Raw genomic sequence first — 21,371 nt, forward strand, 5'->3', positions numbered from 1 at the left:
TCAAGTATCTGGGATGTAAGAAACTCTAATTGGTAGAACAAATTGATATGCTTTTTTTGGAGGGCAATTTAGCAGTACCCATTACAGGCTCTAAAAATTTATACTGAACAGATTTTTTCAATCAACTAATAAGAATTTATATTTTTGGACAGCACTTTTGCCCTTATAGTTACACATCTTTGAGGATCTGGTTTTCCATATCTATTTTCAGCAGTTTAACAAAAGAGGATTATATTGTATCTTTATTTTCTTTATTTTTTTATTAATTCTGGTATGTTTATTAGGGTGAGGATTCTATTTCTTCTTGGCTTAAAAATGTTGAAAGGCAGAATGCAAATGTGAGGGAGTTGGTTGATTTACTTACATAGTTCTATTCTTATATCATGCAAAGAGTTATGTTTTCATATCATAAGGAATCAGATAATGACTTAGGTTCAAATTCTGCCACCTGTTAAATGCAAACCACTTATCTCTCAGAACCTTTTTTTTTCTCATCTGTAAAATGAGAGGTTTATATTAGATAACATCCAAGATCCTTTATCATTTCGTGACAATGACTAGTTCTACCAAAACTGGGGTCCAGTTACCACCTTTTCACATATCTTTACTTTTTAATTTAGTTTTTAGAGTATACCATAACTAAAGCTCAGACTTTAGTTGGTATCCATGTTAGTGAAGAACACAAATTGACTCTATTAATCTTAGGTTACTTAGCCTTTTGTTGCCATGACTAATTATTTAAGGGAAGGCCTCAAAAATACTCAGAACTCCAATAAAAGCAGATGGCCTAAAAAGTTTTCCCTATCAAATTGTTTTTATTTCTAAACTGTAGACAAAGGCCACCACTTGTTTTATGATTGTAACACTTCAGACTATTTGAATATCAGACATGGGTGTATACACTGTAAAACTTAAAAATGGGAGATGAGTCAAAATGTATCTTCTTAATGCTTTTTCATAACTTCAAAACTAAAATGAATGTGCTTATAAAGAAAATGGAGTCATCGAATAGGCTAAGTGTAAAAGAGACCAGGGGAATGAAGACTGTTGTCCACACTGCACTGAATGTTAAGGCTACTTTACACATCACTTTGCTCTAGTAGTAAGAATCTTCAAAAACATAAATCACTTTCAAGGATACGCAAAAGAAGAAAATTAGCAGAAGCAGAGGTTTTTATCATGACTTCAATATCTATTTAAGCTGATACTTCCCTTCTCAGAGAGAAGAGAATTTCAAGATTCAGGAGATTCAAAATACGTCAGAAAAACCATCCCACAACTACAAAGGTCATCAGAAGCAGCACTGTATTTGAAAATAGGTGGGAAAAAAAAAACATGACAGAGGCTTTCAAAAAGTGAGTGTATTTGAGGTAAATATGAAAAAAAAATGTTCCCAGGTCTTTTACTGGGTTGTGGGATTACACTGATCTATATAATCAGCTGGGCTGCAGGCAAACCTGGCAAAATTATGACAACTGCAGACGAACAGACACTGTATTTTGGCTTATAACAATCTTTTCTCTATAACCCATATTACAGTTTTCAGAAGAGTAATGTGACTGGAGCTCATCAAAGTTTCCCTTTCCCTGCTTTGTCTTTCTGGGCCCATAGCTGATGCGCTCTTGCTATAGGCATTAGCCTCCCCCTTGATTTCCCTGTGGCTAAAACTACTCTTTTATGCTCTATCCCAAATGCTATGGCTCCTTTTCATTATTTGTTTTTTATCCTATCATTTATGAATTTAGAGAATTAATTTTAAATTGCAAAGCATAACAATATGTTTTTTAATACATTTGGTATGTGTTATTCAAATAGATGTCAAAATACAAAAATGTGCCCTGCACAATAATGCCACAGTTGTGTTACAGAGTAGTACACGCTGGAGTCAGGTAAACCTGAGCTTAAATCCCAGGGCAACTGTCTAATTTTGTGACCTTGGACATGTTATTTATGCCTTTCTGATTTATAGTCTCTATAAAATGGAAATGGTAATACTTTTTAAAGTTTTTTTGTGTGTATTTGAAAATAAATGAGAATATCACTTAGTGCCTAGCACAGAACCATACAGATTGGCAATAAAAATGTATTAAAAAATGGGCAGAAGACAGGAACAGACATTTTTCCAAAGAAGACATACAGATGGCTAAGAGACACATGAAAAGATGCTCAATGTCACTGATCATCAGGAAAATACAAATCAAAACTACAATGAGATTATCACCTCACACCTGTCAGAATGGCTAAAATTAACAAAACATGAAATAACAGGTGTTGGCAAGGATGTGGGGAAGGGGAACACTCTTACACTGTTGGTGGGAATGCAAGCTGGTACAGCCACTCTGGAGAACAGTATGGAGGTTCCTCAAAAAGTTAAAAATAGAACTACCCTATGATCCAGCAGTTGCACTACTGGGTGTTTACTCAAAGGATACAAAAATACTGAATGGAAGGGATACATGTACCCCGATGTTTACAGCAGCATTATCAACAATAGCCAAATTATGGAAAGATCCCAAATGTCCACTGACTGATGAAGGGATAAAGAAGAGGTAATAATACTCAGCCATGAAAAATAATGAAATCTTGCCATTTGCAATGACATGGATGGAGCTACAGAATACTATGCTAAGCTAGGTAATCAGTCAGAGACAAATACCATATGATTTCACTCTTATGTGGACTTTCTCCTTTCCTTCGAAGCCCAATCCATCTCCGCTCACTTTCCCATGGCCTCAATACCCTTCTCTAGACAATGCTCCAGGCAGTCCCTACCATCCGTCTCTCCTCGGAAGCAAGACGATTCAGTTATACTTGTCCTAACTTTGTAATCACATCCTTACAGAGTGAGAGCCTCCTGTCTGAGTGTTCTTTGCTCACTAGGAAATTCTGTCTCTAGTATACCTCTACAGAGATTCACTCACATGAATTTGATTATGTACCTAACTTCAAGCTTTATAACCCTCACTTATTTTTCTATATGGCATTATTTTAAGCTTAATCATTTTGAATAGTTGTTTCCAGGTTGTCCAAAATGATATATCTGCATTTAGTTAGGTCAGCTACATCTAATTTCTTCATTAAATAGAAGAATAGTATTTGTTCCTGTCAAGTTCAAATCTATAAAAACGTACTTGAAATTAAAATTAGTGAATGGCCACCAGCTAATCTCCATAATATATATGGAGAAATAATCTTAATAATCTTGAAAATCAGTAAGAAAAACCAAAACAATCTTTTAAAAATGGACACAAACTGGTTAGTAAGCTTAGGAAAAGATGATTAGCTTCTCTCATAAAGAAATACAAATCAGATCAATAATGAGATACATTTTTCACCTATCAGGTTAGCAAAATATCTGATTTTTAATGATTTCTCCAGAAAAACAGACCCCTGGGAGATAGGAGGAAGATGGCGGAGGAGTAGGAGACCTTAGTTTTGTCTGGTCCCAGGAGTTCAGATAGATAGTTATCAAATCATCCTGAACACCTGTGAACTCAACTGGAGATCTAAGTAAAGAATTGCTACAATTCTACAAATGGAAAAGCGACCACTTTCTGCAAGGTAGGAGGTGCGGAGAAGTGAATCTGAGGCGATATATGGGAAGATAAACCCCAGGGGGAGGGAGCCTCCATAAGCTGTCTATAGGAAAGTGATATAGCATGGAGCACAAAATCAGAACTTTTAGAAGTCTGCCGCAGTGAGGGACGTCCCCACCTGAAAGGTGCTCAGGTGGTGAAGCGGGGTGGAATCCTAAGTGGGATGGTGTGGTCTCAGGATCCCTGGAATCACAGAAAGAACCATGACCAAGTGGGATTTATTCCTGGGCTGCAAGGGTAGTACAACATCTGCTAATCAATCAGTGTGATACACTACATTAATAAAAGAAAGGACAAGAACCATATGATCCAATCAATAGATCCAGAAAAAGCATTTGACAAAGTACAGCATCCTTTCTTGATTAACACTCTTCACAGTGTAGGGATCCCTACTTCAGTATCGTAAAAGCCCCATCTATGAAAAGCCCACAGCAAATATCATTCTCAATGCGGAAAAACTGAGAACTTTTCCCCTAACGTCAGGAACACCATAAGGATGTCCACTATCACCACTGTTGTTCAACATAGTACTAGAAGTCCTGGCCTCAGCAATCAGACAACAAAAAGAAGTAAAAGGCATATGAATTGGCGAAGAAGTCAAACTCTCACTCTTTGCGGAAGACATGATATGCTATGTGGAAAACTCAAAAGACTTGGAGTCCCCCAAATTGCTAGAACTCATACAGGAATTCAGCAAAGTGGCCAGGTATAAAAATCAACACACAGAAATATGTTGCATCTCTATACACCAATAATGAAACAGAAGAAAGAGAAATTAAGGAGTTAATCCCATTTACAATTGCACCAAAAACCATAAGATACCTAGGAATAAACCTAACCAAAAAGGCAAAGGATCTGTACTCTGAACACTACAGGACACTCATGAAAGAAACTGAGGAAGACACAAAGAAATGGAAAAACATTCCATGCTCATGGATTGGAAGAACAAATATTGTGAAAATGTCTATGCTACCTAGAGCAGTCTATACATTCAAAGCAATCCCTATGAAAATACCATCAGCTTTTTTTCAGAGCTGGAACAAATAATCCTAAAATCTGTATGGGACCAGAAAAGACCCTGAATAGCCAAAGGAATTTTGAAAAAGAAAACCATATCTTGGGGCATCACAATTCTGGACTTCAAGCTCCATTACAAAGCTGTAATCATCAAGACAGTATGGTACTGGCACAAAAACAGACACATAGATCAATGGAACAGAATAGAGAACGCATAAATGGACCCTCAACTCTATGGTCAACTAATCTTTGACAAAGCAGGAAAAAGTATCCAATGGAAAAAAGACAGTCTCTTCAACAAATGGTGTTGGGAAAATTGGACAGCCACATGCAGAAGAATGAAACTGGACCATTTTCTTACACCATATACAAAAATAGACTCAAAATGGATGAAAGACCTAAATGTGAGACAGGAATCCATCAATATCCTAGAGAAGAATAGGCAGCAACCTCTGTGACCTCAGCCATTGCAATTTCTTGCTAGACACATCTCCAAAGGCAAGGGAAGCAAGGGCAAAAATGAACTATTGGGACTTCATCAAGATAAAAAGCTTCTGCACAGCAAAGGAAACAGTCAACAAAACCAAAAGACAACTGACAGAATGGGAGAAGATATTTGCAAATGACATATCAGATAAAGAGCTAGTATCCAAAATCTATAAAGAACTAATCAAACTCAACATCCAAAGAACAACTAATCCCATCAAGAAATGGGGAGAAGACATGAACAGACACCTCTCCAAAGAAGACATCCAAATGGCCAACGGACACATGAAAAAGTGCTCAACATCACTTGGCATCAGGGAAATACTAATCAAAACCACAATGAGATACCATCTCACACCAGTCAGAATGGCTAAAATTAACAAGTCAGGAAATGACAGATGTTGGAGAGGATGCAGAGAAAGGGGAACCCTCTTACGCTGTTGGTGGGAATGCAAGCCGGGCAGCCACTCTGGAAAACAGTATGGAGGTTCCTCAAAAAGTTGAAAATAGAGCTGCCCTATGACCCAGCAATTGCACTACTGGGTATTTACCCCAAAGATACAAATGTAGTGATCCGAAGGGGCACATGCACCCCAATGTTTATAGCAGCAATGTCCACAATAGCCAAACTATGGAAAGAGCTCAGATGTTCATCGACAGATGAATGGATAAGTCTTTATCCATTCATCTGTGGTATATATATTTATATATTTCACATCCATCAAAAAGAATGAAATCTTGTCATCTGCAATGACATGAATGGAACTAGAGGGTATTATGTTAAGTGAATTAAGGCAATTAGAGAAAGACAATTCTCATATGACCCCACTCATATGTGGAATTTAAGAAAGAAATCAGAGGATCATAGGGAAAGAGAGGGAAAAATAAAACAAGACTAATCAGAGAGGGAGACAAACCATAAGAGACTCTTAACTATAGGGAACAAACTGAGGGTTGCAGGAGGAGAGCTGGTGGGGGGGGATGGGGTAACTGGGTGATGGGCATTAAGGAGGGCACCTGATGTAATGAGCACTGGGTATTATATAACACTGATGAATCACTGAACTCTAACTCTGAAACTAATAATACACTATATGTTAATTAACTGAATTTAAATGAAAAAATAAATTTAAAAAAAGAAAAAGATCATTTTCATATACTATTGGTGAGAATATAAATTGGTGCAGTCTTTTAAAAGGGTAAACTGATATTATTAAAAGTATCAATGTGCATATTCTTTCATAGAAGAATTGTATTTCTAGAAATTTATCCTCTAGGGGCATCTGTGTGGCTCAGTGGTTAAGCATCTGCCTTCGGCTTGGGTCATGATCCCAGGGTCCTGGGATCGAGCCCGCATCAGGCTCCCTGCTCTGCCAGAAGCCTGCTTCTCCCTCACCCACCCACCCTGCTTGTGTTCCCTCTCTCGCTGTGTCTCTGTCAAATAAATAAAATCTTTAAAAAAATAAAATAAAAAAATTTATCCTCTAGATAAACTCAAAGTATATATTTTGTTGATTTTTTCCCCCATTTTCTCATTTCTGAAATTAGGATGTCATATCATAGTTTAATTGGCAGCACTGTTTTTCATTCTTGGTGGCATGTAAAATAACGGTGCTTCTTAGACTTGATAATGTCTTAGAGTTTATGAAATATGGCATATGTAGGATATTTTATTGAAACGGTTTTTGTCTTAGCAGAAAAGCAGAAACAATCCAAATATCTGTTAGTAGGAGACTGGTTAAATATAGTACAGCATACACTGCAGTACTCTGTAGCCTTTACAAAGAATAAGGAAGGCAGCGTGGAAATATGATCATGATATATTTTAAATAAAGACATCAAATTATCGATTGGTATATAAGGGGGGAAGAGGATGAATGTGTATACACTTGGGCATATATTTACATATGCATAGAAAATAGCTTGTATGATTTAATAATTTATTAACTTGATATTAAGAAAGTCTCTGGAGAAAGACATGTATCCTATGATCTCACTGATATGAGGAATTCTTAATCTCAGGAAACAAACTGAGGGTTGCTGGAGTGGTGGGGAGGGGGAGGGATGGGGTGACTGGGTGATAGACATTGGGGAGGGTATGTGCTATGGTGAGCGCTGTGAATTGTGTAAGCCTGTTGAATCACAGACCTGTACCTCTGAAACAAATAATACATTATATGTTAAAAAAAAAGATGAAGATAGCAGGAGGGGAAGAATGAAGGGGGGAAATCGGAGGGGGAGATGAACCATGAGAGACTATGGACTCTGAGAAACAAACTGAGGGTTCTAGAGGGGAGGGGGTGGGGGGATGGGTTAGCCTGGTGATGGGTATTAAAAAGGGCACATATTGAATGGAGCACTGGGTGTTATACACAAACAATGAATCATGGAACACTACATCAAAAACTAATGATGCCATGTATGGTGATTAACATAACATAATAATAAAAAAAAAAGTCTCTGGAAAGAAAAAATTTATCTGATCAGAAAGAACTTAAATGAGTAGAAGAACTTAGAATGAAATTCACCTTTTCGCCGGCCCATCTCAAGCCTGCAAGGAAGGACATGACCAACGTGCACAGTCCTCCTGACCCAGGGAAACCAAAATACACACTGCTGAACACAGCTAGCACGGACAGCCCCAAAACAAGGAATGCTCTCTTCCACACAAGTTTGTCCTTGAGGAGAGAAAAAAGGTTGATTAGATCTATTATTTCATATAACTGATTTTTAATGATTGATTTTTCTATATCCAGGACTTAGTGGGAAATAAAAATATCTGTCTGTGCCCATAAATGAACACCGTAACATTTACTATCTTTTCCTTCATAAAAGTAGGGTCAGCACATGTACAGATGCCGGATCCTCTTTCAGAAACTCTAGTTACCTTCCTCTGCAGTTATCAAAGCCAAATTTCACAGGGCTGAATGCAGCAGCAGAAAAAAGTGCATGGGTTTTGGAGCCAGGCAGAGCAGAGTTAGAATCCAGCTCCTTTTCACCCCTGGTGTATGGAGTGCTCCCATTACCTAGCTTCTTCAGGCTTTGTTTTCTCCTCCATGAAAGCAGTTATGTTATAGGGTTTTGGGGAAGGTTACAGATGTGATATCTCTTACTTTTAGTCTCTTGACTTTTTAATGTGATGCTCTCCTGGTTTTTCTTTCTAAACCCTTGAAAACGGAGAAGCTTTAAGAAGCTATAGACCGAGAGTAGTTTTTTTGTTGTTGTTGGTTTTTAAAGTCTAAGAAATGTACGCCTCTCTCCCTTTACTTCTCTCTCATCAGCCTTTTGAACTTCTTAATCACTCTTTTTAAATTTTAAAATGATTTTTAACTTTTTTGAGTGTAGCTGACACACAATGTTCTGTTAGTTTCGGGTGTACAACCCAGGAATTCACTTCCCTTTATGTTATGCTCTGCTCACAGCAAGCGTAGCTACCAGCTGTCACCGCACAACACCATCACGGTATCACAGACTATATTCCCTGTGCCATGCCTTTTATTCCCGTGACTTACTCCATAACTGAAGACAGGGACCTCCTGCTCCCCTTCACCCATTTTGCCCGTCCCCCTTCCCCCTCCCCTCTGGCAACATCAGTTTGTTCTCTGTATTTATAGTTCTGATTCTGCTTTTTGTTTATTGATTCATTTGTTTTGTTTTTAGATTCCACATGTGAGTGAAATCATACGCTATTTGTCTTCCTCAGTCTGACTTATTTCTCTTAGCATAGTACCCTCTAGATCTATCTGTGTCGTTGCAAATGGCAAGATCTCTTCCTTTTCTATGGCTGCTCAATATTCCATTGTATCTATATATCACACCTTCCTTATCCATTCATCTATCAATTGACACTTATGTTGCTTCCATATCTTGGCTATTGTAAATAATGCTGCAGTAAACATAGGGGGGCACAGTCTTTTCAAATTAGTGTTTTCTTTGAGTAAATACCCAGTGGTGGAATTACTGGGTCATATGGTATTTCTACTTTTAATATTTTGAGAAACCTCCATACTGTTTTCCATAGTGGCTGTACCAATGTACATTCCCACCAACAGTGCACAAGGATTCCTTTTTCTCTATATCCTCGCCAACACTTGTTAGTTCTTGTCTTTTTGACTTTAGCCATTCTGACAGGTGTAAGGTAAGGTTTCATTGTGGTTTTTATTTGCATTTCCCTGAAGATAAGTAATGATGAGCATCTTTTCATGTGTCTGTTGTCCATCTGTATGTCTTCTTTGGAAAAATATTTATTCGGGTACTCTGCCCATTTTTAGATTATTTTTTTGTGTGTGTGTTGACATGTATAAATTCTTTATATATTTTGGATATTAAGCCCTATTGGATATACCATTTAGTTTTGTTGATGGTTTCCTTCATTGGGCAAAAGTTTTTTATTTTGATGTAGTTCCAATAGCTTATTTTGTTTTTGTTTCCTTTGCCTTAGGAAACATATCTAGAAAAATGCTGTTATGGTCCAAGCTTCTTGATCACTTTAAAAGGCAAGCAGGTCTTTAGAAGTGCTTGATTTGGAGGCATGCAGGCTCTGGTGGTGGATTACCAGAGTTCGGTTCCCAGCTCTGCTGCTTTCCAGCTATGTGAACTTGTTCAACTTCTCCCTAAATCTCAATTTCCTCATCAGTAAAAAGATCATGTTAATAGTACTCGTTTCATGGGTCTTATGTGGCTTACACTAGATTGCCTAGATCTATATGATTGCACTAGATCAGTGCTTTCCAAAAGAACATTCAGTGATGATGGAAATTTCTATATATGCACCACTGAAATGTTCTCTATCTGCTATAGCCACACGTAGCTAGCTAGTCACTGCCATATTGAATGGAGTGCACTTTACTGTACTTACCACCTCATTTTATACAGAGTAAGCAACAAAATATAAGTCATTATTTTTCTCTTTATTTGGTTGTATAATTAGAAAATCCCATAATTTTCTTTTATGCGGTCATAAAATCTTTTACAATTTTAGTTGGGAGTTTTTTGGAGCATAGCAAAAATTCAAATCAGCATACCTTCTGATAATGGAAATATTAATTTTCTTAAAGTTCTACTTTAGTTAAGTTTCTAATTCCATTCAAAATGCCCTGAAGTCTTAAAATAATGCCAGTTCTTATAGAAAAAAAAAAGACTTTTATATGTTATCTATCCCAAGAGACTTAGGAGGGTAAAAGAAAATAAAACAAAAAGAACTCTGTGAATATTAAGAGATCATTGTGTATAATAAAGAACTTTGATCTCTTTGGTAAGAAATATTGGACAATATTATGAGATGTTAAGGTTTAGGTATTTAATAGTATTAGAGTGTAGGGTATGCTGATACTAAAAAAAGGGGCCCAAAAGCCATTTTATATCTTGATTACCTGAACATTATGAATAATAGTAAAATAAAAAATAAAAACAATAAAAAAGGCTTACATATTTGGAATTGATATTTTATTTTTCAGTGATATTTAAAGTTTATGGAATATAAATTAGAGAAAAAAATTCTAGGGTTGTATTAAAATCTTATACAGTTGACCCTTAAACAACACAGGTTTGGGCTGCACTAGGTCCACTTACATGCAGATATTTTTTGATAAATACAGTACTGTAAGTGTATTTTCTCTTCCTTTTTTTTGTTTGTTTTTTAAATTTTATTTTATTATGTTATGTTAGTCACCATACAATACATCATTGGTTTTTGATGTGGTGATCCACGATCCATTGTTTTCGTATAACACCCAGTGCTCCATGTAGTACGTGCCCTCCTTAATACCCATCACCGGGCTAACCAATCCCCCCTCCCCTCTAAAACCCTGTTTGTTTCTCAGAGTCCATAGTCTCTCATGGTTCATCTCTCCCTCCAATTCCCCCGCCCATTTTTCCCTTCCTTCTCCTAAAGTCCTCCAGGCTATTCCTTATGTTCCACAAATAAGTGAAACCATATGATAACTGACTTTCTCTGCTTGACTTATTTCACTTAGCATAATCTCCTCCAGTCCCATCCATGTTGATGTAAAAGTTGGGTATTCACCCTTTCTGATGGCTGAGTAATATTCCATTGTATATATGGACCACATCTTCTTTATCCATTCATCTGTTGAAGGGCATCTCAGCTCTTTCCACAGTTTGGCTATTGCGGACATTGCTGCTATGAACATTGGGGTGCATATGGCCCTTTTCACTACATCTGTGTCTTTGGGGTAAATACCCAGTAGTGCAATTGCTGGGTCATTGGGTAGCTCTATTTTTAAATTTTTGAGGAACCTCCACACTGTTTTCCGAAGTGGCTGTACCAACTTGCATTCCCACCAACAGTGTAAGAGGGTTCCCCTTTCTCCACAGCCTCTCCAACATTTGTTGTTTCTTTCCCTGTCCATTTTTGCCATTCTAACTGGTGTAAGGGGGTATCTCAATGTGGTTTTGATTTGAATTTCCCTGATGGCTAATGATGATGAACATTTTTTCATGTGTCTGTTAGCCATTTGTATGTCTTCTTCAGAGAAGTGTCTTTTCATATCTTCTGCCCACTTTTTGACTTGATTATTTGTTTTTTGGGTGTTGAGTTTGAGAAGTTCTTTATAGATCTTGGGTACCAGCCCTTTATCTGTAGTGTCATTTGCAAATATCTTCTCCCATTCTGTGGGTTGCCTCCTTGTTTTGTTGACTGTTTCCTTTGCTGTGCAGAAGCTTTTTATCTTGATGAAGTCCCAAAAGTTCATTTCTGCTTTTGTTTCACTAGCTTTTGGAGATGTATCTCGAAAGAAGTTGCTGTGGCCGATGTCAAAGAGGTTACTGCCTATGTTCTCCTCTAGGATTTTGATGGATTCCTGTCACACATTGAGGTCTTTCATCCACTTTGAGTTTATCTTTGTGAATAGTGTTAGAGAATGGTCGAGTTTCATTCTTCTGCATGTGGCTGTCCAATTTTCCCAGCACCATTTATTGAAGAGACTCTCTTTTTTCATTGCATGTTTTTTCCTGCTTTGTCAAAGATTATTTGACCATAGAGTTGAGGGTCCATATCTGGGTTCTCTATTCTGTTCCATTGGTCTATATGTCTGTTTTTGTGCCAGTACCATGCTGTCTTGGTGATCACAGCTTTGTAATATAGCTTGAAATCGGGCAACGTGATGCTCCCAGCTTTGTTTTTCTTTTTCAACATTTCCTTGGAGATTCGGGGTCTTTTCTGATTCCATACAAATTTTAGGATTGTTTGTTCCAGCACTTTGAAAAATGTCATTGGAATTTTGATTGGGATGGCATTGAAGGTATAGATTGCTCTGGGTAGCATAGACATTTTAACAATGTTTATTCTTCTGATCCATGAGCATGGAATATTTTTCCATCTTTTTGTGTCTTCTTCAATTTCTTTCATGAGTGTTCTGTAGTTCCTAGAGTATAGGTCCTTTACCTCTTTGGTTAGGTTTATTCCGAGGTATCTTATGGTTTTTGGTGCTATTGTAAATGGAATCGTTTCTCTAATTTCTCTTTCTACAGTTGCGTTGTTAGTGTGTAAGAAAGCAACTGATTTCTGTGCACTGATTTTGTATCCTGCCACATTACTGAATTGCTGTATGAGTTCTAGTAATTTGGGGGTGGAGTCTTTTGGGTTTTCCACATAAAGTATCATGTCGTCTGCGAAAAGAGAGAGCTTGACTTCTTCTTTGCCAATTTGAATACCTTTTATTTCTTTTTGTGGTCTGATTGCTGTTGCTAGGACTTCTAGTACTATGTTGAACAATAGTGGCGAGAGTGGGCATCCTTGATGTGTTCCTGATCTTAAGGGAAAGGCTCTCAGCTTTTCCCCATTGAGGATGATATTCGCTGTGGGTTTTTCATAGATGGATTTTATGAACTTGAGGAATGTTCCCTCTATCCCTATACTCTGGAGAGTTTTAATCAGGAAAGGATGTTGTATTTTGTCAAATGCTTTTTCTGCATCAATTGAGAGGACCATATGGTTCTTCTCCCTCCTCTTATTAATGTGTTCTATCACATTGATTGATTTGTGAATGTTGAACCACCCTTGCATCCCGGGGATAAATCCCACTTGGTCGTGGTGGATGATCCTTTTAATGTATTGTTGGATCCTATTAGCTAGGATTTTGTTGAGGATTTTGGAATCCATATTCATTAGGGATATCGGTCTGAAATTCTCCTCTTTGATGGGGTCTTTGCCTGGTTTGGGGATTAAGGTAGTGCTGGCCTCATAGAATGAGTTTGGAAGTTTTCCTTCTGTTTCTATTTTTTGAAACAGCTTCAGTAGAATAGGTATTATTTCTTCTTTGAATGTTTGGTAGAATTCCCCAGGGAATCCATCAGGCCCTGGACTCTTGTTTTTTGGGGAGGTTTTTGATCACTGCTTCAATCTCGTTACTGGTTATTGGCCTATTCATGTTGTCAATTTCTTCCTGTTTCAGTCTTGGCAGCTTATAGGTTTCCAGGAAGGCCTCCACTTCATCCAGATTGCTCAGTTTATTGGCATATAGTTGTTGATAATAATTTCTAATAATTGTTTCTATTTCCTTGGTGTTAGTCATGATCTCTCCCCTTTCATTCATAATTTTATTAATTTGGGTCCTTTCTCTTTTCTTTTGGATAAGTCTGGCCAGTGGTTTATTGATCTTATTAATTCTTTCAAAGAACCAACTTCTAGTTTTGTTGATCTGATCTACTGTGTTTCTGGTTTCTAATTCATTGATTTCTGCTCTAATTTTAATTATTTCTCTTCTAATGCATGGCTTAGGCATCGTTTGTTGCTTTTTCTCTAGTTCTTTAAGGTGTAGAGTTAGTTGGTGAATTCGGGATTTTTCTATTTTTTTGAGTGAGGATTGGATGGCTATGTATTTCCCCCTTAGGACCACCTTTGCAGTATCCCATAGGTTTTGGACCGATGTGTTTTCATTCTCATTGATTTCCATGAATTGTTTAAGTTCTTCTTTGATTTCCTGGTTGACCCAAACATTCTTGAGCAGAGTGATCTTTAGCTTCCAAGTGTTTGAATTTCTGCCAAATTTTTTCTTGTGATTGAGTTCCAGTTTTAAAGCATTGTGGTCTGAGAATATGCAGGGAATAATCTCAATCTTTTGGTATCGGTTGAGACCTGATTTGTGACCCAGTATGTGGTCTATTCTGGAGAAAGTTCCATGTGCGCTCGAGAAGAATGAGTATTCTGTTGTTTTAGGGTGGAATGTTCTGTAAATATCTATGAGGTCCATCTGCTCCAATGTATCATTCAAAGCTCTTGTTTCCTTGTTGATTTTCTGCTTAGATGATCTGTCCATTGCTGAGAGTGGAGTATTGAGGTCTCCTACAATTAACGTATTGTTATCAATGTGACTCTTTATTTTGGTTAATAGTTGGCTTATGTAGATGGCTGCTCCCATGTTGGAGGCATAGATATTTACAATTGTTAGATATTCTTGTTGGATAGACCCTTTAAGAATGATATAGTGTCCTTCTGTGTCTCTTATTACAGACTTTAGTTTAAAATCTAATTTGTCTGATATAAGAATTGCTATGCCAGCTTTCTTTTGAGGTCCGCTGGCATGGAAGATGGATCTCCATCCCTTCACTTTCAGTCTGGATGTATCTTTGGGTTCAAAATGAGTCTCTTATAGGCAGCATATGGATGGGTGCTGTCTTTTTATCCAATCTGCAACCCTGTGCCGTTTTATGGGAGCGTTTAGGCCATTCACGTTGAGAGTGATTATTGAAAGATATGAATTAATTGTCATCATGTTGCCTGTGAAGACGTTGTTTTTATAGATTGTCCCTGTAACTTCTGTTGTATATCACTCTTGGGGTCTTTCTCCTTTTATAGAACCCCCCTTAATATTTCTTGCAGGGCCTGCTTAGCGGTCACATATTCTTTCAGTTTCTGCCAGTCATGGAAGCTCTGCATCTCTCCATCCATTCTAAATGAAAACCTTGCCGGATAAAGTATTCTTGGCTGCATGTTCTTCTCATTTAGTACACTGAATATGTCTTGCCAGGCCTTTCTGGCTTGCCAGGTCTCTGTGGATTGGTCTGATGTTATTCTGATGTTCCTCCCTCTGTACGTAAGGGATCTCTTCCCTCTAACTGCCCTTAAGATGGTTTCCTTGGTTCTAAGATTTGCAAGTTTTACTATTACATGCTGGGGTGTTGGCCTGTTTTCCTTGATCTTGGGAGGGGTCCTCTCTGCCTCTAGGACTCGAATGTTTGTTTCATTCCCCAGATTAGGGAAGTTCTCAGCTACGATTTGCTCAAATACATCTTCTAGTCCTCTCTCTCTCTCCACTCCCTCCGGGATTCCAATTATTCTGACATTGGAACGCTTCATGGTGTCACTTATTTCTCTGATTCTATTTTCATGGATTCTGAGTTGTTTTTCCCTGGCCTCCTCTTTTCTCTTTTTATCTATTATATTGTCTTCCAGGTCGCTTATTCGCTCTTCTGCCTCAGTTACCCTAGCTGTTAGATTATCTAGATTGGATTGGATCTCATTGATAGCATTTTTAAGTTCTGCCAATTCACCTTTTATTTCCGCCCTTAGAGACTCTATGTTGCCATTAATTGATTTCTCCATTCTAGCCATTGTCTTCACAATTGCTAGCCTGAATTCCATCTCCGACATCTTGGTTATATCTGCATCCATTTGTAAATCTGCAGCATAAGTCATAATCTCTGAGTCTTTTCTATTTTGGGGGCTCCTCCTCTTAGTCATTCTGTTGATGGGTGTTTGAGGGAATGTATAGAGTCCAAATTATTGACCAGAACCCAAGCAAGATGCACCTGTTTTCTTGGGACCTTAGGGTTGCTGGCCTCTTGTTTTCCCAGCCTGTCTTCTGCGGGAGGGGCCTGCCGCGCTGTTACTCAGGTAACCCTGTTTGGGCGGTGTTGCCCTGCCCCCCTGTGGCGGGGGATGGGCTCAGCGGGAATCAGTCTTTGGGGCTTTTGTTCTCTGGCGGCTTTCCGTGTCTCTTCCGTGAATCAGAGCAGAAGAGACTGTTTCCAACCCTCTGCCTCAGACCAGAGAGACCGCAGTCTGTTCTTCAGTGAGCTCTCCAGGCCACACCATTTCCGTTTCTGTCCATGCTGCTATAAACTGCAGCGGCCTGGGTTGTGCACCCCTCCGCAGCACTCCCAGTCCTGCCTCCAGGTTGGAGCACGTCTCTGCCCTTTGTGCTTCTAAAACCGCCAGCTGCTCCCAGTTCGCCCGCGTGACCCCACCATTCTGGGTTTCCATCCTGGGGGCTGCCCCAAAGTCCTTTCCCCACCGCTACCGGTCTGTGAGTCTGTGCCTGTCCCCAGCGTGCGAGGCTGTCGCTCACCGGCGGTGTAGGATCCCCACGGCCAGGCACCCTCCCGCTGCCATTTATCTTCCGATATCTGCCCACGGAATCACGGCTCCCCGCTTTGTACCTCAAAACCAACCGCCTGCGATATTCTATTTGTAGAGATCCAGATCTTCTTACATCCCAGGCTGGTTTCGTGGGTGCTCAGAGTGGTCTGGTAGATATCCAGCTCAATTCCGGGGACCAGTTGAAATAGGGTCCCCTACTCCTCTGCCATCTTTCCCCCGAATCCTGTATTTTCTCTTCCTTATGATTTTCTTAATAACATTTTCTTTTCTCTAGCTTACTTTATTGTAAGAATATAGTGTATAATACATACAACATGCAAAATATGTGTTAATCAACTGTTTATGTTATCAGAAAGGCTTCTAGTCAACAGTGGGCTATTAGTAGTTAAGTTTTTGGGGAGTCAAAAGTTATACATGGATTTTTGACCTTGTGGGGGTCTGTGCCCCTAATCCACACTGTTCAAGGGTCAACAGTATATCTAGCCCTCTTCATAAATCTCATGGATAGCACTGATTTGGCAATAAGCAGTTTTAGAATGGGGAGCCATTTCTAAATTATGTTCTTCACATTGGCTTCCAGGGGACCATTCCAGAATGTTTTTCCAATGACATTTTAAAGAATGACTTTCCCATACATTATTTCTTTTACCTGCTCGCTGCTTGGAAAGTACTGAATAAAAAATCCAAGAAGAGATCCAGCTGCCACACCAATTACCACTTCTAAGATTCCTCTGAGAACGTTAAAAACTGTGGAGCCTTAAAAACATATAAAAAGAAAAACTTCAGACAGAACTCTACATCCATAAATACTTAGACTTTACTTTAATCATCAACATAAAGCATCTAATTACATAGAAGGAAAAGTATACAGATATTTCCTGCTCTCTACATTCTTAAATATATGTGACTTAAAATGTCTAATAACATGGGCCTATAGTATAAGAAAGCTATGCATATCATTGCAGATAAATTTCAAGACAGGCAAAATCTATTATTTGTGTACTTTTTTTTTTCATTTACTTCAATAAAAATTTACTTAAAGGGCCTAAGAAAATATAAAAGATAAAATTCATGAATCAGAGCTAATTTGTTCTACTATACAATAGGCAAAGCCTGGGTGAGAAGACAGATCTAGTTTTCAAATTGCCATTTAAGAGCCTGATGTTTTGTTTTTTTTACTAATAATGATATTGACTTTAGTAGCTCTGATATGTATAGAATATAGTAACTTAAAAATCTGGCAATTAAAATCAAGAATCTTTTTTTTTTAGTTTTATTTATTTATTTATTAGTAATTTCTACACCCAATGTGGGGCTCAAACTCACAACTCCAAGATCAGGAGTCACGTGCTCTTCCAATTGAGCCAGCCAGGAGCCCCAAGAATCTTTTCTTACTACAATGAGTGAAGGGGACTTACTCTTTCTCAAAAGTTATTTTCTTTTCTTTTTAAAGATTTTCTTTATTTATTTGAGATAGAGAGAAAGAGAGCACAAGCATGAGCGGGGAGTAGGGGGAGAGGGAGAGGGAGAAGCAGGCTCTCAGCTGAGTGGGGAGACCAATGAGGGGCTCCATCCCAGGACCCTGAGATCATGACCTGAGTCAAAGGCAGATGCTTAACTGACTGAGCCACTCAGGCTTCCCTCAAAAGTTATTTCTAAAAGTAAATCTGAAAACAAATTATTTTTGAAATTGCTCGCAGCAGAGTTTATTTGTTGCATAGCCTCTTTAAATATCATAATATAACTCATTGATAAAAATACAATAATAGTAAGTGACTTCAACACCCCAGTTACGTCAATGGACAGATCATCGGAAGCAGAAAATCAATAAGGAAACAATGGCTTTGAATGCTACACTGGATTAGATGGATTTAACAGATATATTCAGAACATTTCATTCTAAAGCAGCAGAATACACAGTCTTTTCAGTGCACATGGGACATTCTCCATGACAAATCAGGCCTCAAAAAATACAAAAAGACTAAGATAATACCATACATATTTTCTGACCACAACACTGTGAAACTTGAAGTCAACCACAAGAAAAAATTTGGAAAGACCACAAATACATGGAAGGTATAGAACATCCTACTAGGGGCACCTGGGTGGTTCAGTCTGACTCTTGATTTCAGCTCAGGTCATGATCTCAGGGTGGTGAAACTGAGCCCTGCATTGGGCTCCACACTCAGCGTGTAGTCTGCTTGAAATTCTCTCTCTCCCCCTCTCCCTTTGCCCCTCCCCCTGCTCACACACTCTCTCTCTAAATAAATAAAATCTTAAAAAGAAAAAAAAAAGAACATCCTACTAAAGAATGAATGGGTTAACCAGGAAATTAAAGAAAAAATTTTAAAAAATACATGGAATCAAATGATAATGAAAACATGACAGTCTAAAACCTTTGGGATGCAGCAAAAACAGTCATAAGAAGGAAGTATACAGCAATACAGCCCTACCTAAAGAAGCAAAAAAATCTCAAATACACAACCTAACCTTACACCTAAAGGAGCTAGAAAAAGAACAAAAAATGAAGCCTAAAGCCAGAAGAAGGGAAATAATATAGATTAAAGCAGGAATAAATGATATAGAAACAAACAAAAAAACGCTGGTAGAACAGATCAATGAAAGCAGGAGCTGGTTTTTTGAAAAAATTAATAAAACTGATAAATTCCTAGCCAGACTTATTTAAAAAAAAAAGAGAAAGGACCCAAATAAATAAAATCAAAAATGAGAGAGGGGAGATCACAATCAATATCACAGAAATACAAATAATTATATGAGAATATTATGAAAAATTATGTGCCAACAAATTGGGCAATCTGGAAGAAATGGAAATTCCTAGAGATGTATAAACTACCAAAACTGAAACAGGAAGAAATAGAACACTTGAACAGATCAATAACCAGCAAAGAAATTGAATCAGGAATCAAAAATCTCCCAACATACCAGAGTCCAGGGCCAGATGGCTTCCCAGGGGAATTCTAACAGACATTTAAAGAAGACTTAATATGTATTCTTTTCAAACTGTTCCAAAAAATAGAAATGGAAGGAAAACTTCCAAATTCATGCTATGAGGCCAACATTACCTAGATCCCAAAACCAGACAAAGACCACACTAAAAAAGAGAATTACAGGCCAATATCCCTGATGAACATGGATGCAAAAATTCTCAACAAGATACTAGCAAATCGAATCCAACAGTACATTAAAAGAATCATTCACCATGATTAAGTGGGATTTATTCCTGGGTTGCAAGGGTGGTTCAATATTTGCAAATCAATCAACATGATACACCACGTCAAGAAAAGAAAGGATAAAAACCGTATGATCCTCTCAATAGATGCAGAAAAAGCATCTGACAAAGTACAGCATCCTTTCTTGACAAAAATGCTCAACAAAATAGGGATACAGGGAACATACCTCAACGTCATAAAGGCCATATACAAAAGATGCACAACTAATATCATCCTCAATGGGAAAAACTGAGAGCTTTTACTTTACAGTCAGGAACAAGACAGGGATGTCCACTCTCACCACTGTTATTTAACACAGTCCTGGCCTCAGCAATCAGAAGTAAAAGGCATCCAAATCAGCAAGGAAGAAGTCCACACTGTTCTACGAAAAAATGTGCTAACTAGTTATGTGGTTTCTCGTTATTGTAGTTTAGGGTAACAGAACATGCCACCCCAAGGTATGCCACTTTGGCATAAGGATTATTTTGAGCAGAAGGCAACTGAGAAGAAACAGAATCAAGAAAAGGTGTCTATCTTCCCCTATCTACCTAAAAGGAGGACATAAATTTTTAAAGTGTCTTCCTCCCCTCTACCAGGAAGGACAGAGGTTAACCACTGAGACAACTTCAGACTCTCATCAGCCCAAAGACAGCACCAGAAGAATCTGTGTAACAAACTTTGCTAGAAGCAGGCCTAGCTACCATTAGTGTCCCTATTTGCTGCCTCCAAAAGCTCAAAGTTCTTTTCCTTTGTCTTGCACATCTCTACAAAATTATTGTTCTTTGCTAAGATGCTATATATATAAGCCCCAATTCTAACCACCCCTTGGAGTTAGTCATCACTGAGTTCTCCCCTCTGCAAGCTTGGTGCACAGGCTAACTGCTTTCCTCTTGTTAATTTGTCTTTTGTCAGTCTGATTTACAGGGCCCCAGCCAATGGACCTATGGTGGGTAGGTCCTTTCCTTTCTGAGAGTTTCAATCATCTCTCTTATTTAAAAAAATAATTACCTCTGTAGTAATTTTATTTAGCTAGGGCAGCTCTATGCTACATAATGGTGTGACTGTCAGAAGCATCTAGCTGTGATAGTAGCATATGTCTCAAGCAATTACAGTAAATAATTCACTATAAATGTGTAGAAATTAGCTAATTAGTTTCAGTCTCTGGTATGTAAAATTGCTTAAGAAAGAAAAAAAGACTTCTTGGGCCCACCTGTAAAATTTCTGACTCAGTAAGCCTGGCAGGCCTTGGGATCCACATTTTAAAGAGGTTCCAGGTAGTTCCCACCCAAAATGTTTAAGGACTACATTTAGTGGAGCAGGGCAGAGGGAACATAGCATTGCTGACTAGGAAAGTTCTTAAACTATCCATAGCCCACACTCCCTGGATTATGAAAACCCCAGTAAGCCCTCCCCCCACTTCCCCCATTTCTCTCCTTCCCCTCCCCTGTGGTTCTAAGGCAAACTCTTGCTCTAATGCCTGGCTTCCATTCCCAAAGGCTCTGATTTAATTGGTCTGAGGTAGTGCCCACAGATGAGTATTTTTGAAAGCTCCCCAGGTAATTCTAGTGTGCAGCTGAGGTTGAGAACCACTGTTTTAAAGATGCAAACAAACAGAAAGTTGAACTCAGACACTGAGAGTAGAAAAGTGGTTGCCAGGGGCTAAGGGGTAGGGGAAACGGGGAGAGGCTGTTAAAAGGGTAA

At 38.4% G+C, this 21,371-nt stretch overlaps 1 protein-coding gene across 5 annotated transcripts in view; it reads right to left on the minus strand.

The window, feature by feature from the left end:
- SLC9B2 (solute carrier family 9 member B2) overlaps positions 1 to 21,371 on the minus strand; it is a 58,723-nt gene that overhangs the window by 9,249 nt on the left and 28,103 nt on the right. For all 5 annotated transcript variants that reach the window (XM_078069020.1, XM_078069017.1, XM_078069019.1 and 2 more), the window contains 2 exons: positions 17,090 to 17,196; positions 7,628 to 7,777 (listed from right to left, as the gene is read on the minus strand). In XM_078069020.1, coding sequence (XP_077925146.1) covers positions 7,628 to 7,777; positions 17,090 to 17,196 — 257 coding nt within the window. The remainder of the gene's footprint in view (positions 1 to 7,627; positions 7,778 to 17,089; positions 17,197 to 21,371) is intronic.

The sequence above is a fragment of the Halichoerus grypus genome, chromosome 3, assembly GCF_964656455.1.
Source record: "Halichoerus grypus chromosome 3, mHalGry1.hap1.1, whole genome shotgun sequence".
NCBI classification, from domain to species: domain Eukaryota; kingdom Metazoa; phylum Chordata; class Mammalia; order Carnivora; family Phocidae; genus Halichoerus; species Halichoerus grypus.